Source organism: Musa acuminata, chromosome BXJ3-6 (assembly GCF_036884655.1).
Source record: "Musa acuminata AAA Group cultivar baxijiao chromosome BXJ3-6, Cavendish_Baxijiao_AAA, whole genome shotgun sequence".
Classification (NCBI taxonomy): domain Eukaryota; kingdom Viridiplantae; phylum Streptophyta; class Magnoliopsida; order Zingiberales; family Musaceae; genus Musa; species Musa acuminata.
In genome coordinates, this window is record NC_088354.1 from 28,753,483 (window position 1) to 28,774,175 (window position 20,693).

The following is a 20,693-nucleotide window of genomic DNA, read 5'->3' on the forward strand; positions in this document are numbered from 1 at the left end:
TTCCCTTTTGGTGGTTGTAAACTTATTGTGATTCAATAAAATTAACCTTTGAATTCTGTATAATAGTCTATGCAAAATTAATATGAATCATAAGTTTACAATGATCATATAATTAAATATTGAAGTGAAATTTAGTTTTATAAACTCCTTGAGGTTATGTTTATGACTATATGCTTTTGTCTCATTAAAGAGAGACATTTTATCATCATATAAATAATCTGTTGAGATATGATTATATATATATAATTCATGTAAAGTCTATGACCATTTACACTCTTGAAGTGTATATAAATGAAGTTGATAGACAATTAGATAGAAAAGTCAATATCATCATATTTGAAAAGGGTGATAAATTTTATGGTATTTATGATGAACCCAATTCTTTTGCTAGATTCTTAGAAAAATAAGGTATATGATTTACCAGATGTGTTACAGCAGAATATGATTGCTGAAAGATGTCATCGTACCTTATAGATATGGTTAGGAGCATGATAGATTATTCTTTTGTACTCAAATCAATGTGAGAGGAAGCTCCATGGATAACTATGTATATCTTGAATGGTGTTCCTAGTAAGTAAATTATATGACTTCTTTTAAGTTATGAAATAATAGGAAACATGACTTAAGATATTTACATATTTGAGATTGTCCTATGGAGATAAGGATCTTCAACTCACATAAAAGAAAATTAGATTTAATAATTATTTCTGAATATTTTATTATCTATTCAGAAAAGTTTAAAAGGGGTACATATCTTATTGCTCTAATCATAGTACGAGGACAATTAAATCTGGTAACATAAGATTCCTATAAAATAGCAAATCAATGGGAGTAAAAATCTCGAAATTTAATTTTGATATAAAGGAGATATAAGTTAATACTCCTTTATTATTCGAGAGATTATTGTTACTCAAATCATTAAATGATTTGATAAAAGTGAACAACAAAATAACATTACTAAACTCTCACATTATATTGATATCATTATTAATGGTCTTGTAGAATAATCATAATTGACAACTTTGAGAATATCTCAAAGGGGAAAGAATTATGTCATTTATGGTTATTATGTTGCATATCTACAAGAATTATATTATGATATAGGAATCAGAATGGATCCCTTATTGTTGTCATGGGTCATGAAAAGTAATGATTCTGAAAAATAATATGATACAATAAAATAAGAGTTAAAATCAATAACTAGAACGGTGTCTGATAAATTTATCGAATTGTCCAATAATTGTAAAAGAGTCTATTATATAAATGTGGCTTAAAGGACAATGTCGAACGATATAATGGTCAGACTTGTGGTTAAAAGTTTTACTCATAAAGAATGTATCGACCATAACGAGATTTTTAATAAACTCGTTAAGAATCATCATGACATTAGTGATTCATTATGAGTTTGAGTTATATCATAATGATATGAAAATATTTTTTTTTTTTAAAAGATCTAGCTTTATATGGGTTACTCTACATGATTTACTCTAAAAGAAAATGAAAGAAATATAAAGTTTGGTATGTAAATTCAGGAATCCATTTATGATCTTAAACAAGCTTCAAGGTAATGATATATAAAGGTTCTTGATATCATTATTTCATATTTAAAGTAAATACTATTAATTAGTATTTATATCAGTGGGAGCAAGTTTATTATATTGGTCTTATATATGGATAATATTTTGTCTTACCAATAGTGATCTTGATTTATTATACTAAATCAAGAATTTGTCACTAAGAGTTTTAATATGGTTGATATGAATGAGACATCTTATATTATTAAAATTGAGTAATTCAATGACAGACCTCAATGATTATGAAGATTGTCTTAGAAAGGATATATCAATCGAGTCTTGAAATGATTTTAATATACAGCTTTGTTCAGTAAATCATAAAAGCAAAATTTTAGTCAATAGTAAATGCTTGAAAATGACTTGAAAAGAATCAGATAATGAAGATATTCTTTGTATATGCGCAGTTGGAAGTCTATACTCAAACCTGTGTTAGAAAAGATATCAGTTTTTACAATTAAAATATTGGATATATATTGGAGTTACCCAGAAGTAAAAACATTAAAAGACTACAGAGAAAGTAATAAGATATCCGGAAGGGACAAATAATTATATGCTCACATGTATGAAATTATATCAGCTTAAAATAATGGTATTTTTAGATGTTGATTATATAAATTGCCTCGATAATAGGAAGTCCACATTATGGTTAATATCTATGTAATTAGAGAGACAATTTATTATTATTAATAATAGAAGTTGATTTTGTGGCATGCTTTGAGGCCACTAATCAAATTTTTGACTACAAAATTTTTATCTCAGGACTTGGTGTAGTCAGACTCAATTACCAAGTCGTTGAAGATATTTTATAACATTGCAGTAGTTTTCTTCTCTAAGAATGACAAGTACTATTGCATCTATATGCATTATGGTATAAAGTACTTGATGGTTAGAGAAGATGAGTCCAGAAACATCTAATGTCAATTAATTACTTGAGTTCCACTGTATTGATTACTGATCCATTCACTTAGGACTTACAGTCTAAAGTATTTTGAATGAACATATTCTTATGATTGGGTTTGTGAGCAACCCATAAAGGATATGGTGATGCATGTTTGAGTGGATACTATAATTGACATTCTTACTTACGTACTTAAAATTATTTGTTTCTGCTATCCTGTTCACAATTATATATGTACATATTATGGTTGAATGTGATGACAGAATTGTCTTGACAAGATAAATTATAGGGGTCATTTTGGACTGCATTAGGAAAGGCTAATAGTATTGTGGTACATAGAAGGAAGTGTGACACTGATGGCATACAACCGCTATGACTCGTATTGTTAGTCAAACTTAATGTAGTATTATTATTATTATTGGACTTATTGGTCTATTTTCTAAAATTCACGCGCGTGTATATAGTTTTTCAAAAAAAAATTTCAGAATCCAATTGAGTCAAATTGTTTTAAAATAAATTTTGTTTATTTATTTTTGATTTTTAAGTCTTTTTGTATCTTACCAATTATTGGGCCAAGTGGGAGAATGTTAGATTATGTGGCCCTATTTAATTAGGTAAGATATATTATAGATATTATTGGATTCTGATTATGGTTATTGGCCAATAGAAAAGAAGTCCATATTAAAGTAGGATTCTTTAGGAGATAACCTTGATGGAAGGAACTCTCCTAATAACTTATCCTAGACCCTCTGCTCTCGCCTATAAATAGACAGGACCTCTAGGGGCTAAAGATATCATCTGTGCGTATCTGATAGATAGGACCTCTAAGGGTCAAGTGCGCATCTGAGTAGCATCTCAGCAATTGAGAGATTAAGGTTTTTCTCTCAATCTCCCTCTCTCTTAATCTCCTAATCCATCAATCTAGGTGGTCCTGTGAAAAGATAGGAAGAGAGGAGAAGGATATAGTTCTTTTTGCAGATCATTGCAGATTGATATTTCAGATCCGACGATGGAGCGCTTGTAGATCAGATAAGATTTATTTTCTGAATAACAAGACAAAGGTACGTATCGTAATATTGTTAGATCCAATTTATTTGATTTCAATCTTGGCATAAAAGTTTTTCCGCATTATAGATGGCATGATTTTATATTTTATGCTAACACAAAGCACTCCCCTCCACTTCCCCGGCCGTTGTTCCCAAGGACCATCCAACCTCGCCGCCCGTCCCTGTCGCCGGGCACCGCCCGTTCCCCATCTCCGAAACTGCCGTGCCACCGTCCTCGCCGCCTCCGTCCTACGGCTTCCACAACCTTGAGCGTCGCACCGTCGTCCTCGCTGATGGCAGTGTCCGGTCCTACTTCGCCCTCCCGCCTGGCCCGCCAATCGTCCTTGCTGATAAGTTACAGTTTGGCCGTCCGGGGTTTGGTTTCGGGCCGGTGCATGATCCCGCGCTGGGGTTCGATAAGCACTTCCCGCCAAATTCTGACGGGCGGTTCAGCCCGGACTTCCGCCAGCCAACGCCCTATGGCCGCGGCCCTGGGCTTGATGGCCCAAGGCGTCCCCTGGAAGGTGGGCCTTCATATCTAAAGAGGAAGTACAGCGAAGAAGATGAATTCTTGTGGCACCGGCCGCATGTCATGCAACATGGGAACCCTAATGGGATCCCTATTGGCCCTTCGAGATCTGGTGGAGACCGGAGGAACTACTTGGGTGGCAACAGCTGTCCTTTTAGAAGGGACGATCATGATGAGCTAAGGTTGTCAAAGCAAGCAAAGTTGGCTGGAGAAATTTATGAGGAAATGCCCCAAAAGAAATTTCGACCTGATGATCTGCCTCCTGTGTTTCTGGATTTGGATATGCAGGCTTTGAAGAGGGCCTTTCTTAGGTTGTCAAAGACGATAAATGAGAATTCATCCCAAAGAAAGAAATATTTGGAGGATGGAAAAAATGGACCTTTGCAGTGTGTTGTTTGTGGCAGGTTTGGTTACGCCTAATTTTTTGTACCTTTTATGTCCTCTTTTTTGTATGACCATGTTTAATTTTCTTTCCTTATTGATTGAGAATATGTTTTCTTTTATTGATACTTCTTTTTATCATTTGCAATCTGGTAACAATCTTCAATGTGATCGGAATTTGGGTCTTTGAAAGTGTGGGTATCACAGTCTCATGGCCTTCTACTTTCACTATATATGTTGGAATGAATGCTTGTGCTTTAGTGCTTGCTACTCATGCATTTTAGCTAGAGGTGGTAGTCTTACCTTAAACCTTCAGATCATTATGATCTGAATTTTGCAAGGTATTTGTTGCATTCACTGCTCAGTGCTCAGTTTCAGATCAAAAGTTTGTCCTATTAGCAGCTTGGGTTTTGTTCAAACACACCTTTCTTTGATATAAAGAAGGCATTAGAAAAACAAAAAACTATAATTTATGGTGAAGCTGCAGAGCCTGAATTAGAATTGAAAGACATAAATGTATCTTGTGTTCTCTTTGTATTCTTTTTCTAGTATCCTTGTGATCTTGTGAAGGAGAATTTCTTTCATCTTCCATTTTGCTCTTCTTTATTGTTTGCATTGCAAAATTAAATGTAAAACAGATGTATACCAAGAATCAAGGGCCTCATTTCTCCTTTGGTTGCAAGTTTTTTCTTACTGTTTACATGGACTCATTGTGGCTGTGATACATTAAAGTGGTACTGCATGTGACAACAACTGGAAGCCTACTTTTATTGCTTCGCTTAAGGCTTCCACTTCCATTGTAATAAAGCTGACTAAAAGCCCTTTACTGACAAAGCCCTATGAGTTGTCAATTTCTTTGTTAACTAGGACAGTGATCAGTGCCCCATGTTCCTGCTTTCTTTCAGGGGAAAGAAGAATCAGACACCAGGCTTGAGGCGTATTTACAGTCTTTTAGTTGTAGTTAATTTTAATAGGGTTTGAGCAATAGGGGAAAGTAGAATGGAACACCTGCTTTCTAAGTCATTGTTGCTTTCTTTGTTTTGGTTTTACCTATCTCTTGGTTGCATTTATAATTTTGTTACTTGGATTTTGAAAACAATATCAGCTGGTTCTTTTTAGTTATTGTTCTTGCACATGCTTCTTGATTATTTCTATCATTCCTTTGTTCTTGGCTGCCCCCAGTTCCATTTTTCATAAGCTTTCGACACTATTATTGAAATATTGCATTGGTTATTTCAACAACTATTGCTTGTTATTATTGCTATTATTATTTGTATTTGGTTGCACATTATAATAATATATTTTCTACTCATTTATTTACTTCTTGTTGGGAAGAAACCGGAATAATTCTTTCCCTCTTTGTGTATTAAAATAGGTTTCTCATCAAAATACCAACTTGATATCCAAATAAAAATATCAACCAACACAACATAAACAATAGAGCAAAAATCAATCACACAATGAGACCAAATCTTTTAACGTGGAAAACCCAATGTGGGAAAAACCACGGGATCGTAGTCCACCTAAAACTTCCACTATCAATAATAATGATAACAGGTTTACAGTAGGTATTCTCTAGAATAACTAGAGGATCAGAATAACATCAAGAACATAGATCTTGACTCAACAATAGCATATCTTGATCATGTAGGATGAATCTCCTCAAAAGAGAATTCTAGGTCTCACAGAGTGGATATCGTAGGAAAGTATCTTAGAGAGGGTAAACTGCAGATCAACACCGTTAGGATTGTAGAGTTTGCTGCAAGGATTCTCTACATAAAATTTTTTCTCTCTCTATTTCTCTCTCCTCTTTCCTCTATACGCTGCACGCTGCAATCTGATCTCTTTTTCTCACATTCTCTCTCCTCTTTTTAATTTCTTTCATTTGCTGATTTGGGCTCAATAGACCCAATTGTCCAAGCCCACATATGGGCTGGACCCAACAATTCTGTTGAAAAATTGGAAAGCTTAAAAGAGAGCTAAGTAAGTCTTTTGCCATGAAAGACTTGGGTTCGGTGAAACAAATACTTGGCATGAAAATTCTTCGTGATAGGAAGAAAAGGAAGATTTGGCTATCTCAGGAGACTTACGTTGAAAAGGTTCTTGAAAGATTCAACATGAGTAAAGCCAAAGCAGTTTGTTCCCCACTTGCAGGTCATTTCAAGCTTAATTCAAAACAATGTCCTACAAGTGAGAAAGAAAAAGAAGAAATGTCCAGAGTGCCTTACTCATCTGCAGTAGGCAGTTTGATGTATGCTATGGTTTGTACTAGGCTAGATATAGCTCATGCAGTTGGAGTTGTCAGCCGATTTCTCTCTAATCCTGGAAAGGAACATTGGGCAGTAGTGAAATGGATATTAAGATATCTAAAAGGTACTTTCAGGTTGTGTTTATGTTTTGGCAGTGATGAACCTGTGTTAGAAGGTTACACAGATGCAGACATAGCAGGTGATACTGATTCCAGGAAGTCCACTTCAGGATTCTTGATGACATTTGCAGGAGGAGCAGTCTCTTGGCAGTCTAAGTTATAAAAATGTGTTGCTCTATCAACCACAGAAGCAGAATACATAGCAATTACTGAAGCCTGCAAGGAAGCTTTATGGATGAAAAAGTTTCTACAGGAATTGGGCTTGAAACAGGAAGGATATACTGTTTACTGTGACAGTCAGACGCCATTCACCTCTCCAAGAATTCAACATACCATTCTAGATCCAAGCATATTGATGTGAGATATCATTGGATTCGTGATGTGCTTGAGTTGAAAGAATTACAGTTGGAAAAAGTACATACCAACGATAATGGTTTAGATATGTTGACAAAGTCTTTGCCTAAAGAGAAGCTTGAAGCATGTAGGCGAAGAGCGGGCTTGGTACAACCCACCATATGAGCTGGAGGGGGAGAATTGTTGGGTCCGGCCCATATGTGGGTTTGGACAAATTTAGACTATGAGCCAAAATCAAACAAATCAGCAAATGAAAGAAATTAAAAAGAGGAGAGAGAGGTGAGAAAAAAGAGATCAGATTGCAGCATGCAGCGTGCGGCGTGCAGAGGAAAGAGGAGAGAGAAATAGAGAGAGAAAGATTAGGTTTATGAGTTTTCTGCTTGACGATCGGTGGCCAAACGTTGTCAGTTTCGGCCCAAATTTTATGTGGAGAATCCTTGCAGCAAACTCTACAATCCTAACGGTATTGATCTACAGTTTACCCTCTCTAAGGTACTTTCCTACGATATCCACTCTGTGAGACCTAAAATTCTCTTTTGAGGAGATCCATCGTACATGATGAAGATATGCTATTGTTGAGCCAAGATCTATGTTCTTGATGTTATTCTGATCCTCTAGTTATTCTAGAGAAGACCTACTGTAAACCTGTTATCATTATTATTGATAGTGGAAGTTTGAGGTGGACTACGGTCCCGTGGTTTTTCCCATATTGGGTTTTCCACGTTAAAAGATTTGGTCTCACTGTGTGATTGATTATTTGCTCTATTGTTTATGCTGTGCTGGTTGATATTTACATTTGGATATCAAGTTGGTATTTTGACGAGGAACCTATTTTGAGACATAAAGAGGGAAAGAATTATTCCGCTTTAACAGGTTTTTCCCAACAAGTGGTATCAGAGCAACAGGTTGGTTGGTGCTAGTTTTTCTTGTGTGATTGAAATGGAGTCAGATGGTATGTTTAAATTGAACTCATCAAATTATTCTACTTGGAGGCGTCTGATGGAAGATTTGCTATATTACAAAGATTTGTATAAGCCTATCAAGGTTAACGATAAACCTTCTACTTTGGATGATGAAGAATGGGAAGTTCAACATAGAAAAGCTATTGCCTATATTAGAAGATGGATGGATATAAACTTGCATGAGCATATTTCAGATGAAATCAGAGCTGATGTTGTTTGGCAAAGGTTAGAAAACCTCTTTGCGAAAAAGACAGTGGGAAATAGAATTTCTCTCCTTAGAAGGCTTGTAAATTTGAAGTATAAAGATGATGGTAACATTGTTGAGCACATAAGCCTATTTCAGAGTCTTGCAAACAAGTTGGTTGCTATGAAAATGAATATAGATGATGAGATGCAGGGATTGTTACTTCTCAGCTCTTTACCAGAAAGTTGGGAAACGTATGTGGTGACTATTTGTAACTCCACACCAGAGGGAACTCTAACTATTGATATGGTTAAAGACAGTTTGCTAAATGAAGATGCCAGAAGGAAAGAACAGGGTGAATCTTCTTTTGGGGCATTTGTTACTGAAAAACAAGAAAGGCGTGGAAGAAGTCATAGTAGAAATCCACATGGTTATAGAGGAAGATCTAAGTCTAGAAGAGATATCAAATGTTTTCACTGTAATAGGTCAGGTCACATGAAGAAAGAGTGTAGGTTTTGGAAGCGAGAACAGAATGAAATGAAGAAAAATGAGAAAGAGACCAATACAATTGCTGCTGAAGGTAATATCACTATTGTTTGTAATGAAGGTTGTGTTAGCCTTGTAGCTCAGGACAGTAATTGGGTAATTGACTCTGGTGCTTCATTTCATGTCACTTCTCATGGTGATTTCTTTAGATCTTACACTGCTGGTGATTTTGGTAATGTCAGAATGGGAAACAACGGTACATCTAAGATTGTGGGTATTGGAGATATTTGCTTGGAGACCAGTATTTGGAGCAAATTGATACTCAAAGATGTAAGGCATGTTCCAGATATTCGTCTTAACTTGATATCTACAGGTAGACTTGATGATGAGGGCTTTGCACATTATTTTGGTGAAAGTAAATGGAAACTCACTAAATGTTCTCTAATTGTGGCAAAAGGAAAGAAGATTAACTCTTTTTATGTCATGAAAACTAAGCTACATAAAGGAGAGATTAATGCAATTCGAAAAAGTGAAAGTATAGATCTTTGGCATAAGAGGCTTCGACATATCAGTGAGAGAGGACTTCAAATTCTTGCTAGAAAGCAGTTCTTACCAGAGTTGCAAGGTACATCTCTTAAATCTTGTGATCATTACTTAGCTGGAAAAACATATAGAGTTGCATTTTAGACATATCCATCATCTAGAAGATCAGATGTTATTGATTTAGTTCATACTGATGTTTGTACTATGCAAACTAGAACTCTTGGAGGTGCTCTTTATTTTGTTACTTTTATTGATGACCATTCTAGAAAAGTGTGGGCTTTTGCTTTGAAATCTAAAGACCAGGTACTCGATGTTTTCAAGGAGTTTCATGTCAGTGTTGAAAAAGAAACTGGCAGAAAACTAAAGTGTATTCGATTAGATAATGGTGGCGAGTACAAGGGTCCTTTTGAGAATTATTGCAGGTTCCATGGTATCAGGCTTGAGAAAGCAGTTCTTAAAACTCCTCAACAGAACGGTGTGGCAGAAAGGATGAACAGAACCATTGAAGAAAGGATTAGGTGTATACTTTCCCACGCCAAGTTATCAAAGTTATTTTGGGGGGAGGCAATGAGAACTACAGTTGATCTGATAAATCTTTCTCCATCGGTTCTTCTGCAAGGTGATGTTCCAGAGAGAGTAAGGAGAGGAAAAAATATATCTTATAATCATTTGAGAATCTTTGGGTGTAAAGCATTTGTTCATATTCCCAAAGATGAAAGGTCCAAGCTTGATAGTAAAGCAAAAACATGTATCTTCTTGGGATATGGTCATGAAGAGTTTGGGTACAGATTATGGGATCCAGTGAACAAGAAGATTATTAGAAGCAGAGATGTTGTGTTTCTTGAGGACCAATTGTTTAATAATGGTGATAATATTGAGAAGCCAGAAACCTCTGTTTATATTCCTTGGAGTTTGGGTCCAGTTCCTTCACCTGTAGTTTATGATGATCATGGGGGAGATGAACAAGAAGATTATGGTGAGAATACCAGTGATGATACACCTGCAGTTGATGATGCTGAACCAACTGAACAAGCACCTCCACCACCAGTTGAGATTCCATTGAGAAGATCCACTAGAGAGCGACAACCCTCTACCAGTTATCCTCCACATGAGTATGTTATGCTTACTGACGGGGGAGAGCCAGAAACTTACCAAGAAGCTATTCTACATGAGAATAAGAATGAGTGGGTTAAAGTCATGCAAAAAGAGATGAGATCCTTGCTTGAGAACCATACCTATGACTTGGTAAGATTGCCTAAAGAGAAGAAAGCTCTCAAGAATAAGTGAGTTTATAAATTGAAGACTGAAAATAATAGCTCACAACAGAGATACAAGGTACGACTAGTTGTGAAAGGATTCAGTCAGAAGAAGGATATTGATTTTGAAGAAATATTTTCTCCGGTTGTAAAAATGTCCTCTATCCGAGTTGTTCTTGGTTTGGCTGCCCGCTTGAATTTAGAAGTTGAGCAACTTGATGTGAAAACAACATTTCTTCATGGTGACTTAGAAGAAGAAATTTACATGGAGCAACCAGAAGATTTCAAAGTCAAGGGAAAAGAAAATCTGGTATGTAAGCTTAAGAAAAACTTATATGGACTCAAACAGGCACCTAGACAATGGTATAAGAAGTTTGATTCCTTTATGATGAGCCAAGGGTATGATAGAACCACATTTGATTATTGTGTGTTTATGAAGATTTTATTATTTTACTGCTATATGTTGATGATATGCTGATTGTTGGCCATGAAAATTGGAAAGCTTTGAGACCAATTGTGTAATTATTTACGACTTTATAATTTATGACTTTATAATTTATATTGATTTTTGGTTTTCCAAAATTTTGGGACCAATTGTGTAATTATTTACGACTTTGAGGCTTTAGTATTGCCATCATTTTCTTTATAAAACTTGATTTTGTCCAGAATCTGCATTATTACTGACTAAGTGAATATTTGGATCTGCATTATTACTGTCCAGAATCTAAGACTGTTATTTGATGATTGATTTCTCTCCTAGTTCAATGTGCTTAATAAAGAAATTTGACCACCTGTTTATATGCTTGTCCTTTTTTAACTTTTGATTGTGAATTGGACTATCTGAATAGTGTATTATTGTCTGTTTTGCAAATTGTCACAAGGATTATATGAAGGCGCTATTACATATAATTTCTGGCCTGATGTAGTGGCTGGAAGTAATGAATCCTTAAATTAGATTCCTCCTTCCTTTTCATTTTCTTTTAAAGAGTAATGAAGAAAATATATAAAATTGTTCGGTACACCAGGGTATATCGCTCGGTACGCCCTGGTGTACCGCTCGGTACACCGGTATCGTACCGTACCGAGCCAACCTCAAAACATCGGTACGGTACGGTATTGCATACCTTGATCTATCCATAGCCTCATAAATATATCCCATTGCAGGCTAATTTTCATTATCCACCAACCGAAGGACTTGAACAAGAGGGCCCATTACCTTTAATATATAAACTATATGATTCTAAAACGATGGCATTAAGATGATATCAGTAGCCCTCTTACCTTTTGCTTCTTTTGCCTATTTGTTTGTCACCCATTTCTCAGAGGTAAACATGTTTCTCAGATTATGTTTTTGACGATGCACGTTCTGTAATGTTAAAAATGAAATAGCAAATCGGGTGATATCATATCTCACTAATTCTTTGTTCCCTGTGAATTTTCTCATCATATTCAACGCTCCAATATAATTATAAAGAAATCCAACAATAAAAATTACTCTTTCTATGGTTTTATTAATGTCTAAGATCTTTCCAATATCCTCTAACATTAAATCAATACAATGTGCCGCACATGGAGTCCAATATAAGTGTTATCTTTTTGTTTCAAGCAATTTACCTGAGACAAAGGATAACGAAAATGATAAGACTTAAGAGTTTAACACATTTAATCGAAGATAAAATAATTAAAAAATTAAAAAAAATTCAAAAGATGAATATTATCGGCTAATACATAGTTGCTTATATTGTCGGTTATGATTTGAACAACATTTTGTTCTCTAATTTCTTCCACGAACTTGTCAAGTAAATCATATATCTTGTCTCCAGATTTTACAAAGGATGAAGCATCTATTGACTTCACAAACATAGTCCATAAAGAATAGTTAACCATAAATTTAATTATACTCCTGTTCCTCCTGTCAGTCCAAACATTTGACATAATATAGTAACCATGTGTTGCCCATGATTATTTATTGACCCTTTAGTAAGTCATTTGTATTATTCAACTCTTTTTGCAATAATAGAACTCGCATCTCATAATAATTTGAAGGTTTTAATCCCGCACCATATCTTCCAATAGATTCAATCATTTCCTTAAAACTGTCTAAACGAGTTGTACTAAGGGGAAGACCAGCTTGATAGAAGAAGCGAACAATGTGCTGAATTATTCTTCCTCTTATTTCTTTATCACAAGCATCACTTATATTTGTTTGTCTAAATTTTGAGTCTCCTGCTTGCCTTTGTTGCTTTTGTGATTCTTGAAACATATATAGATCTATCGGTCCTTTTTTCCCCTTTTTAGTACTCTTTTCCTTTTTTGTCGTATACTTTTTTCCCACTTGGGTTAATACTCATAGAATAATCTTCGTCATCCCTGAGATGTTCAACATTGTCTTTTGGTAAATTCCTGTAAGATTCATTCTTTTGCGTATTCTTTTCATTCATATAACTCAACAATTCTTCTTTTACCTCAGGTGGATACTTTTTGCAAGCTGTTGCATTCTTGAAATTTTCTACTAGATGTTTTGCACAAAAAATACTACCTCTAATAGTCTCATCGTAGAACATGCAAGTCATTACATTAGGATCTTTCGAATCCTTTAGATAATTATACTTCCATGTAGGATCTTTTTTTGATGCCATTGGAGACTCTATTGAATTGCTCTGTACACTTGCCATTTATCCTGAAACCTAACAATAATTTTAAATAAATAAAAATTACCAGTATTAAAATTAAAATAATATATTATTAATCTAATAAATATAAATAGTGTTACTAGTATACTGTTAACAATATACTAACGAAAGAGAAGAGAAGAGTGAAAGGGAAGACCGAGGGTGCTGACTGAGAAAAACGGGAGTGGCAGCGGCGAGCGACGACAGTGGCAACGACTGCGGTAGCAGTGAGCAGCGGGAGCGGCGACAGTGGCAGCAGTAGCGGTAGCAGTGAGCAACGGGAGCAGCAACAGTGGCAGCGGTAGCAGCGAGCAGCAGCAGCGACAGCGAGAGTGGTAAGCGACGACAATGGCAGTGATAGTAGCGAGTAGTGGGAGCGTCGAGCGGAGACAGTGGCAATGATAGCAGCGAGCAGCGGCAGTGGGAGCGGCTACAGTGGCAGCAAGCAACGACAGCGGTAGCGTGAACGACGAGCAGGGTTAGGGTTGAGGAAGTCGCGCTGATATCGGTGCTTTAGCTAGTTCGATTGAACCAACTAAAGCACCAGAGACCGAACCAGACCTAAAACGCTGGTTCCGTCGCCTGGTTTAACCCAGTTGCTCGCCCGAAGCGCCTGTCGCCTGGGCTTGGGCGAGCGCCCAAGCGGCGCCTCTTTGAAGTGTGCTGCCTGGAAATGAAGCGAGGCACTTGGGCCTCGCCTCGCCTCGCCTGAGCGCCTATTGAAATCACTGTTTGTGCTTCCTTTCCTTTGTATAAGAAAGGACAAACATAATTGATGTTTTCTTTTCTCAATGGACATTGATTTATGTAGAGCTTTTGTGCTTCAAATCAAATGATTAATTTTCTTTTTAAGTAGCCTATTTGGACTGAACATTTAGGATGGTACTTCCGTTGATGCTGCTTAAATTTGCTGGTTATTAGTAGCAAATCTTTTGAGGTTGTCATGAAATGAATACCTCTGAAGTTCTTCTTGTGATTTTGTAGTTGTCACATAGTTACATCCAAGAAATCAAATTTTGGTTGCACCAATTGGTGCAAATTGGTATTTACTAATCCGATCGAGGACCAGTGCTTGACCATATAGATAGCTACACCTTTTATTATTTTATTGGTGATAACAGGTCATATGGGTTGGTAAACAGTTACTATTATTGGGCATGCTAGAACCAGCCCTAACTGGTTACCAAGATTGGTATTGGACCAAGAATTAAATTCTTCATTGCAATTGTTCAGCATGCTCATGCATATTCTTGTATTCATCTATTGGAGGGAGCTGTATTTTCGGAATGGTTATATCGACTAACTTTTTTTTTTTTGGTTTTCTGTTTGTGATTGGAATTGAAGAACCAACTATGTTTTTCTGTTTTGTGGTCAATTTGGGTAATTGGTTTTCCATGCTTGTTTTGATAGCAAATTGGGTTAAGATTAAGGGTGATGTAGCAATGACTGATGATCTTGTGAAACCTTTTATGACTAATATCTTTCAGGATAGGATATGATTCTTTTCAACTAGTAGCTAGTGCTACGTATTAACTTTTGGTTTATAATTTTATTGTTCTAGCTTCTTAGGGGATGGTTTTTGTTTTTTGATTCAGTGTCCTTGGTTTGCACAATTACAGGGCCTCTAAGGATTTTGCTGATGTGCATGGGGTTATCATGCACACATACAGCTCACAAAATGCCAACTTGCGTGTTGATCATCTTGGGTTACATAAAGCCTTGTGTGTTCTTATGGGATGGAATTATTCAAGGACCCCTGAAAACTCCAAGTCATATCAATTAGTATCTGCTGGTGATGCTCAAGCAAACAGGGAAGACCTTATCATATGGCCCCCAACAGTGATAATTCATAATACAAGTTCAGGAATGAGAAAACATGGTCGCGTTGAGGGTATGAGTAATAGAGAGATGGATAATAGACTTAAAGGTACATATGTTTACCCAGTCATTATTCTCTTTTAATTTTATTGATTGCAATATTGAATTTGACAAAGAATCATAGTTGCAACCTACATATCTTCCATGCCTATCTTGTTTGCTCAAATATTGGTGCCACCCTACTATCTGTTCAAGGCATGAATTTTTCTGGCTTGTTCAGATGAGTTATATTTGGTAGTTGTTCTGTTCCAAATTTATTCTTAGTTCTTTCTGTTTTTGAAGATGAGTCATTGTCTTATTCTTGTTATTTGGTATTTTGCTGACTTGTTGCCAGGATACTTCTTTTTTCTTGTCATTATCATCCTCTTGAGCTGGTTTCTCATAATGTTGTATCTATCTTACTAAGCCACACTTTGGTTTCCTCCCTGCTTCCATTCTATAATTGTTTTAGTAAACGTCATGACCCATCAATTTTTCATGATTGCTCCTTCTGTCAAGGCATTTGTTTTGTTTTCTTTTGGTTAACATATAGCACTAGAACTAATTCTTGAGCATCATTGAATATCTGCAAAAGAAGGCCCAGACTATAAACAAGGTCCCTTTAGTTTCTAATTCCTTCTGATTTCATAGTGACTTACATTTTGTAACCAGTGTCAGAGATTCATATTCTAGTATTAGTACATGCCGCATAATATTATTGGATAGATATGCCTATTGGACAGGTACTGTGCAGTACACAACTAAAAAAATTAAAAGATTGTTTTAAATGTTGGTAATTATCCATATCATTGGTTCACCCATGTACCTATACCTTGTACCTTGTCGGATTGGTCTATTCTATGGTCCACAGCTTCAGATACGGGGTTTATGGTTTGTACCACACTAGTCCGGTATTTTACAGGTATGAAGATATATGGATGACATTGGTTGGTACTTGCTACCGACATATTAAATATTATTTTAGTAGTGTACCAGTGCAAATCATATGGTAAGGATGGTATGCCCTGGTTTCATAATATTCTGGTAGAAGCACCAGCAATTAAGTCTTTTTTACAGTTGATAAGGGAAAGTATTTAATTCCATAATCAATATCATTCACTTCCCTCTGTATTGGTTGGCTGGTGCACTTCCAAATCCCAAGGATTGGAATTATCTTGGGATAAATGTACTCTACTTTCTCTTCTTGAGAATCTGCATGACTGACCAGCTTTCTAGACACATTTTAGTACAATGTTATTCTTCATATTGCCTTTGTAACCTCTGTTAAGAGCCACTGCTGCTATCTTTAAGTAGAGGACCCATGTGCAACATGAATCAGTAGGCAGTCCGATATAGATATAGTTTGAATGTGTTCATCGATGCCTATGATACGACTTGTTTTTAAGGATCACACATACATAGTTTCTTTAGTTTGGTTCCTCTTGGTTCAGACCTACATAGCTCAGGGTAGTAGGTCTAGTTGTAAAGTGGAGACTTTCTCGTGCTTTAGATATCACGGTATCAAATTAAGCACAATATATAGGAGGATATCCTTTATGCTTATTTTCTATCTTCTCCGTCTGTTGTTGAATGGATTGATCTCAATGCCTAGGCTATCTCAGGCTGAAGGTTTGGAAAAAATGGTCTCAATTTAGTCTCAAAGCCTATATTCTTCAGGATGTTGATCTTCATTTTAAGGATTGATAAAAACTGTGGTCCTGAATCCTGATTGACCCCAACAATTAGTGTTTAACTGATTTCAGCTAAGTTTTACTAAATCATAGTCCAATTTTGGTTTATCTTGCTGATTTTCTATTGATTTTAAATGATTGTACATTTTTCATACAAGATTCTAGCTGATTGCAGCTAACATAGCATATCCCTGTTGATCCACGATCGATAGACTTTATCTATTCGAGGTGTTCCCAGTCAATCTGGGTAAACTGTTGCAAATTCCAACCGAACAATTTGATTTGGCTGATCCTGTTAAGTCTGTCTGACCCATGGTTTGTAGGGTTGGTAGACTCCACCAATATGCATTGTGATCAACTTTGTCTCACATGTGAAATCCTCTATTTTCTGAAGAGATCAGGTGGACCATCTTATGTTTTATTAGCCCTTGATTATGACAATAATCAATTGTTTACTATCTGGTTCTTACTGATTCGAGACCCTTCACCTAGTTCAGTTTGAAATATTTCAGTAACTGCAACATGTTTTATCAGCTTCTAGTCTAGATGTTGACCAACTATAAGTGGTTCTGACCAAGTTCTGAATGACAGTCATTTACTGGCTTATCCTGATTGAACTTGAGGCTATCCCTTTTGACTTTTAGTAGGTTTTAACAAATTGTTGATTGTTTCTGAGAAACTCAATTCCTTGATCTTAGACAATTCAGGAAATTCTGATCTTGAGTTCCGCAGAGCACAATTCCTATCACATGAAGCTCGGTCGAACCCTGATGCTATAGTTTGGTGCTGAGCACTAAACTAAAAATCAACTTTTCTGGATCTTAAGTTATTTGCTGCTGTGGCAACATCGGAGGCCGAAGTGATTTCAACTAATTGGTGAATTTTATTAAATTGTGCCTGGAAGTTATGATTATTTCTCCTTTTTAGTGTTCACATTTGATATCTGATTGTGTGAAGTGTTTGTTGTGCAGGGCAAGCTTGAGTAAACTCATAAATGATCAAATTATTATGTCTTGGTTTCTTATTGAATTTCATATGTTGTCACATCTGACATTAGTATACTCTATAAAACAAATTATGTCTCCTCAGGTAATGATTTAAGTAAGCAGAGGTTTAAACTTAAAAAGTTAGCTTTACTATTTGGATTAAAGGTCTTATCAATTAACTTTTATGCCTAAGTTGTATTCCTTCTAGGTTCTGGTCCATTTGGGAGCGAGTGACCTGTTTACAGAGAAATTGTGCACATATAATGTCCTCAACATGAGACTAAACATGCTGTTTGATAAGATCGAGTTGCTATTATTATGACTTTTTAATTTGAGCCTTCTACAAAGGGGCCTTAAATGGGTGAAATAAGTTATCTCTGTTGGAATTTTCTTAACAAAAATAAGATCTTTGTGGTAGCTGGCCTTTTAGTTAGCCTCATGGTCAGAGGGAAGGGAGGTTTTTGTGGGTATGGGTCTTCTCTCCCCACCACTATGAAAATGCTGATATGTAGCTTATAGTATAATGCAATTGTCAAATTCTGTTATGAATGTCATGTATGCTGTATTTTAGTTGTGTACTAACGCAACAATAAATTTGATGTCTAATGTCAAAATAGCCTTGTCTGTCATGAGCTGACATGCATCTATTTTATGAGCCTTGTTTTTTATCATCATGTCCTTGATCTGATATTAATTGATGTGATTTGTTCAATGAATATCTTCTAATTTCTGTTCTTCATAGGTTTTTTCACTGATCATAGAGTAGTATTACAAACCTTGGTAAATGAGGATGTTCTTTTTCTTCTTGCTATCCCAGCACTGGACTTGAGTTTGATTTTGCTTACTGTGGATGTGCAGTGTGTAGTGTAGTATAGTGTAGCGCAGGGTGCTTGAATAATCACCAAAATGAACTGTGGTTGTCATATGTGCTGCTTTGGATGTTAAGCTTTGTATTTAAATTTAGATTATCTCTTGCATGACATCCTGTGAGCCATTGTCTTGAGATATTAAAAGAATGAACATGCATGCATGTTAATGTTGATACTTGAGACTTATCTATGATAAGGGTGATTTATCAAAGATAAAGGAACAAACTGGTTAATGGCATATTGTATTTGTATATGGATGCTAGCAGATATCTCTCCTAGGGACAAGTTATTATGCTAAAGAACACTGACACTTCTGATGAATTGGGTATTGGTCTAATAATATTGTAGATCACACCTCTAATAAATTTGATGTTGTTTTTCTGTTCATGTATGGCACAAATCATATAAGACAAGCAATGACCAGAAACTAGTGTTCATCTAGTCTGCAAAACACTCCTAGTCAGTCCATGGATGTATTCAGTTAGTATCTTGGTTTCGTAGCCGCTTCTGAATAACATGGGCCAGTAAACGTTAAATGGTTGTATAATTTGTGTCCCTTTCAACAGTAGATTTCGTAATTGTGGTTTACTACTCTCTTCTGCTTTTGCTTCACCTATTGCATCGTGTTACTCAGACCCCTGAAACAACAAATCTGATTTTTATCTCCAGTGAAGTAGCATTGGATGTTGATGCGATAGTGACCATGTAATTACATAGAGATTTTAAAAGTCAGATTAGCTGGCAGTGTGTTTGCATGATAGAATCCTTTCCCCCTAATTTTCTTCCTAATGTGAATATCATCATTACATGTGTATACATAATTATGATATAGACAATATATGGTCCAACTATGTACAAGCAAAAATTTCCCCTTTTTCCGAGATATGTTAGATCTGTTTACCTACATATCATTTTCACTGAAACATCTTTGTGTTCCTTCTTGATATTAGCAAGAAAATCCACACAACCCTCTGTTGACATTTACCATGAAATCACCTTTCACCGCCCACTTAGAGTGCTAGTTATCTGGTGATTACATATTATGAACTTTGTAAGATGAGTATTTAACTGCCCAGAACGTTTTAACCTTCGATAGGAGGAGCACAGAACACCTATAATTTCTATGTAAAAGGATGAATAGTGTTTTTTTGTGCACTTAGTCACTAATTATCATATTATCGTGTTGTTTCATATTTTTGGGTTTGTTTTCAGATTTAGGCTTTGGCGGTGGCAAGTCAAAGTCAATCTATGGAAAAGAGGGCCACACAGGTATCACAGTCGTGAAATTTGCAAACACTCAAGCTGGGATGAAGGAGGCTGAGCGACTGGCATGGTACTTCGAGAAGGACAACTGTGGACGCAAAGGTTGGGCACATGCGCAAGGTTCTCAGTTCGGTGATGATGAGAAGGACCCTTCACTGGTCAGGGCTGATGGGACGATTGGTGAGAAGATCTTCTTCGGTTATCTGGCAACCACATCAGATCTTGAGATAATTGATCTCGATACAAGGAAAAGAGCTGTCATCAAGAGCAGAAGAGAACTCGATCTATCCGACTAGCGCTTGACATTGTTATATCAAAAGATACGGCAATCACCTTGTGCTCACAGGTTTAATTCTCATGGCAAGGGAACAGGTGCTTCCATGCTTATTTTTTCTCCATCAGACTGCAATAACATATAGAAAAAGTAAATCACTTGGTGCAGGATATAACTGAAGGTTCCTATACCCAATCTTGTGTCAGTTGAGCACCTCAATTGAATATTTCTGCATATATATTCTTCTATGAGCCGGCATAACTGTTACTATTGTTTAGACAACATCGTGGAATGTGCTAATTGACATCTGTAACATGCAACATATCCAAATTGGTTTATAATGAATCTCTGTTTAGGATGGTTCATACAATTCGCGAGTTATATTGGATCCAAATTTTTGGCCGATCTAGCGGATCGGAAGATATATTGGTCATTTCGGCCAATATATGGATCATGAGATTGAGCCTTCAAAAGATCAAAAGAATCCGATAGTATGGATC

The 20,693-nt window shown here is 36.1% G+C and overlaps 1 protein-coding gene across 1 annotated transcript; it reads left to right on the forward strand.

The window, feature by feature from the left end:
* Positions 1–1,687: 1,687 nt before the first annotated feature.
* LOC135640292 (uncharacterized) lies at positions 1,688–20,563 on the forward strand. Its single transcript, XM_065154596.1, has 3 exons — positions 1,688–4,451; positions 14,873–15,180; positions 19,869–20,563. The coding sequence occupies exons 1-3, from the start codon at positions 4,111–4,113 to the stop codon at positions 20,213–20,215; spliced, it is 996 nt and encodes a 331-aa protein (XP_065010668.1). The 5' UTR covers positions 1,688–4,110; the 3' UTR covers positions 20,216–20,563.
* The last annotated feature ends 130 nt before the right edge of the window (positions 20,564–20,693 follow it).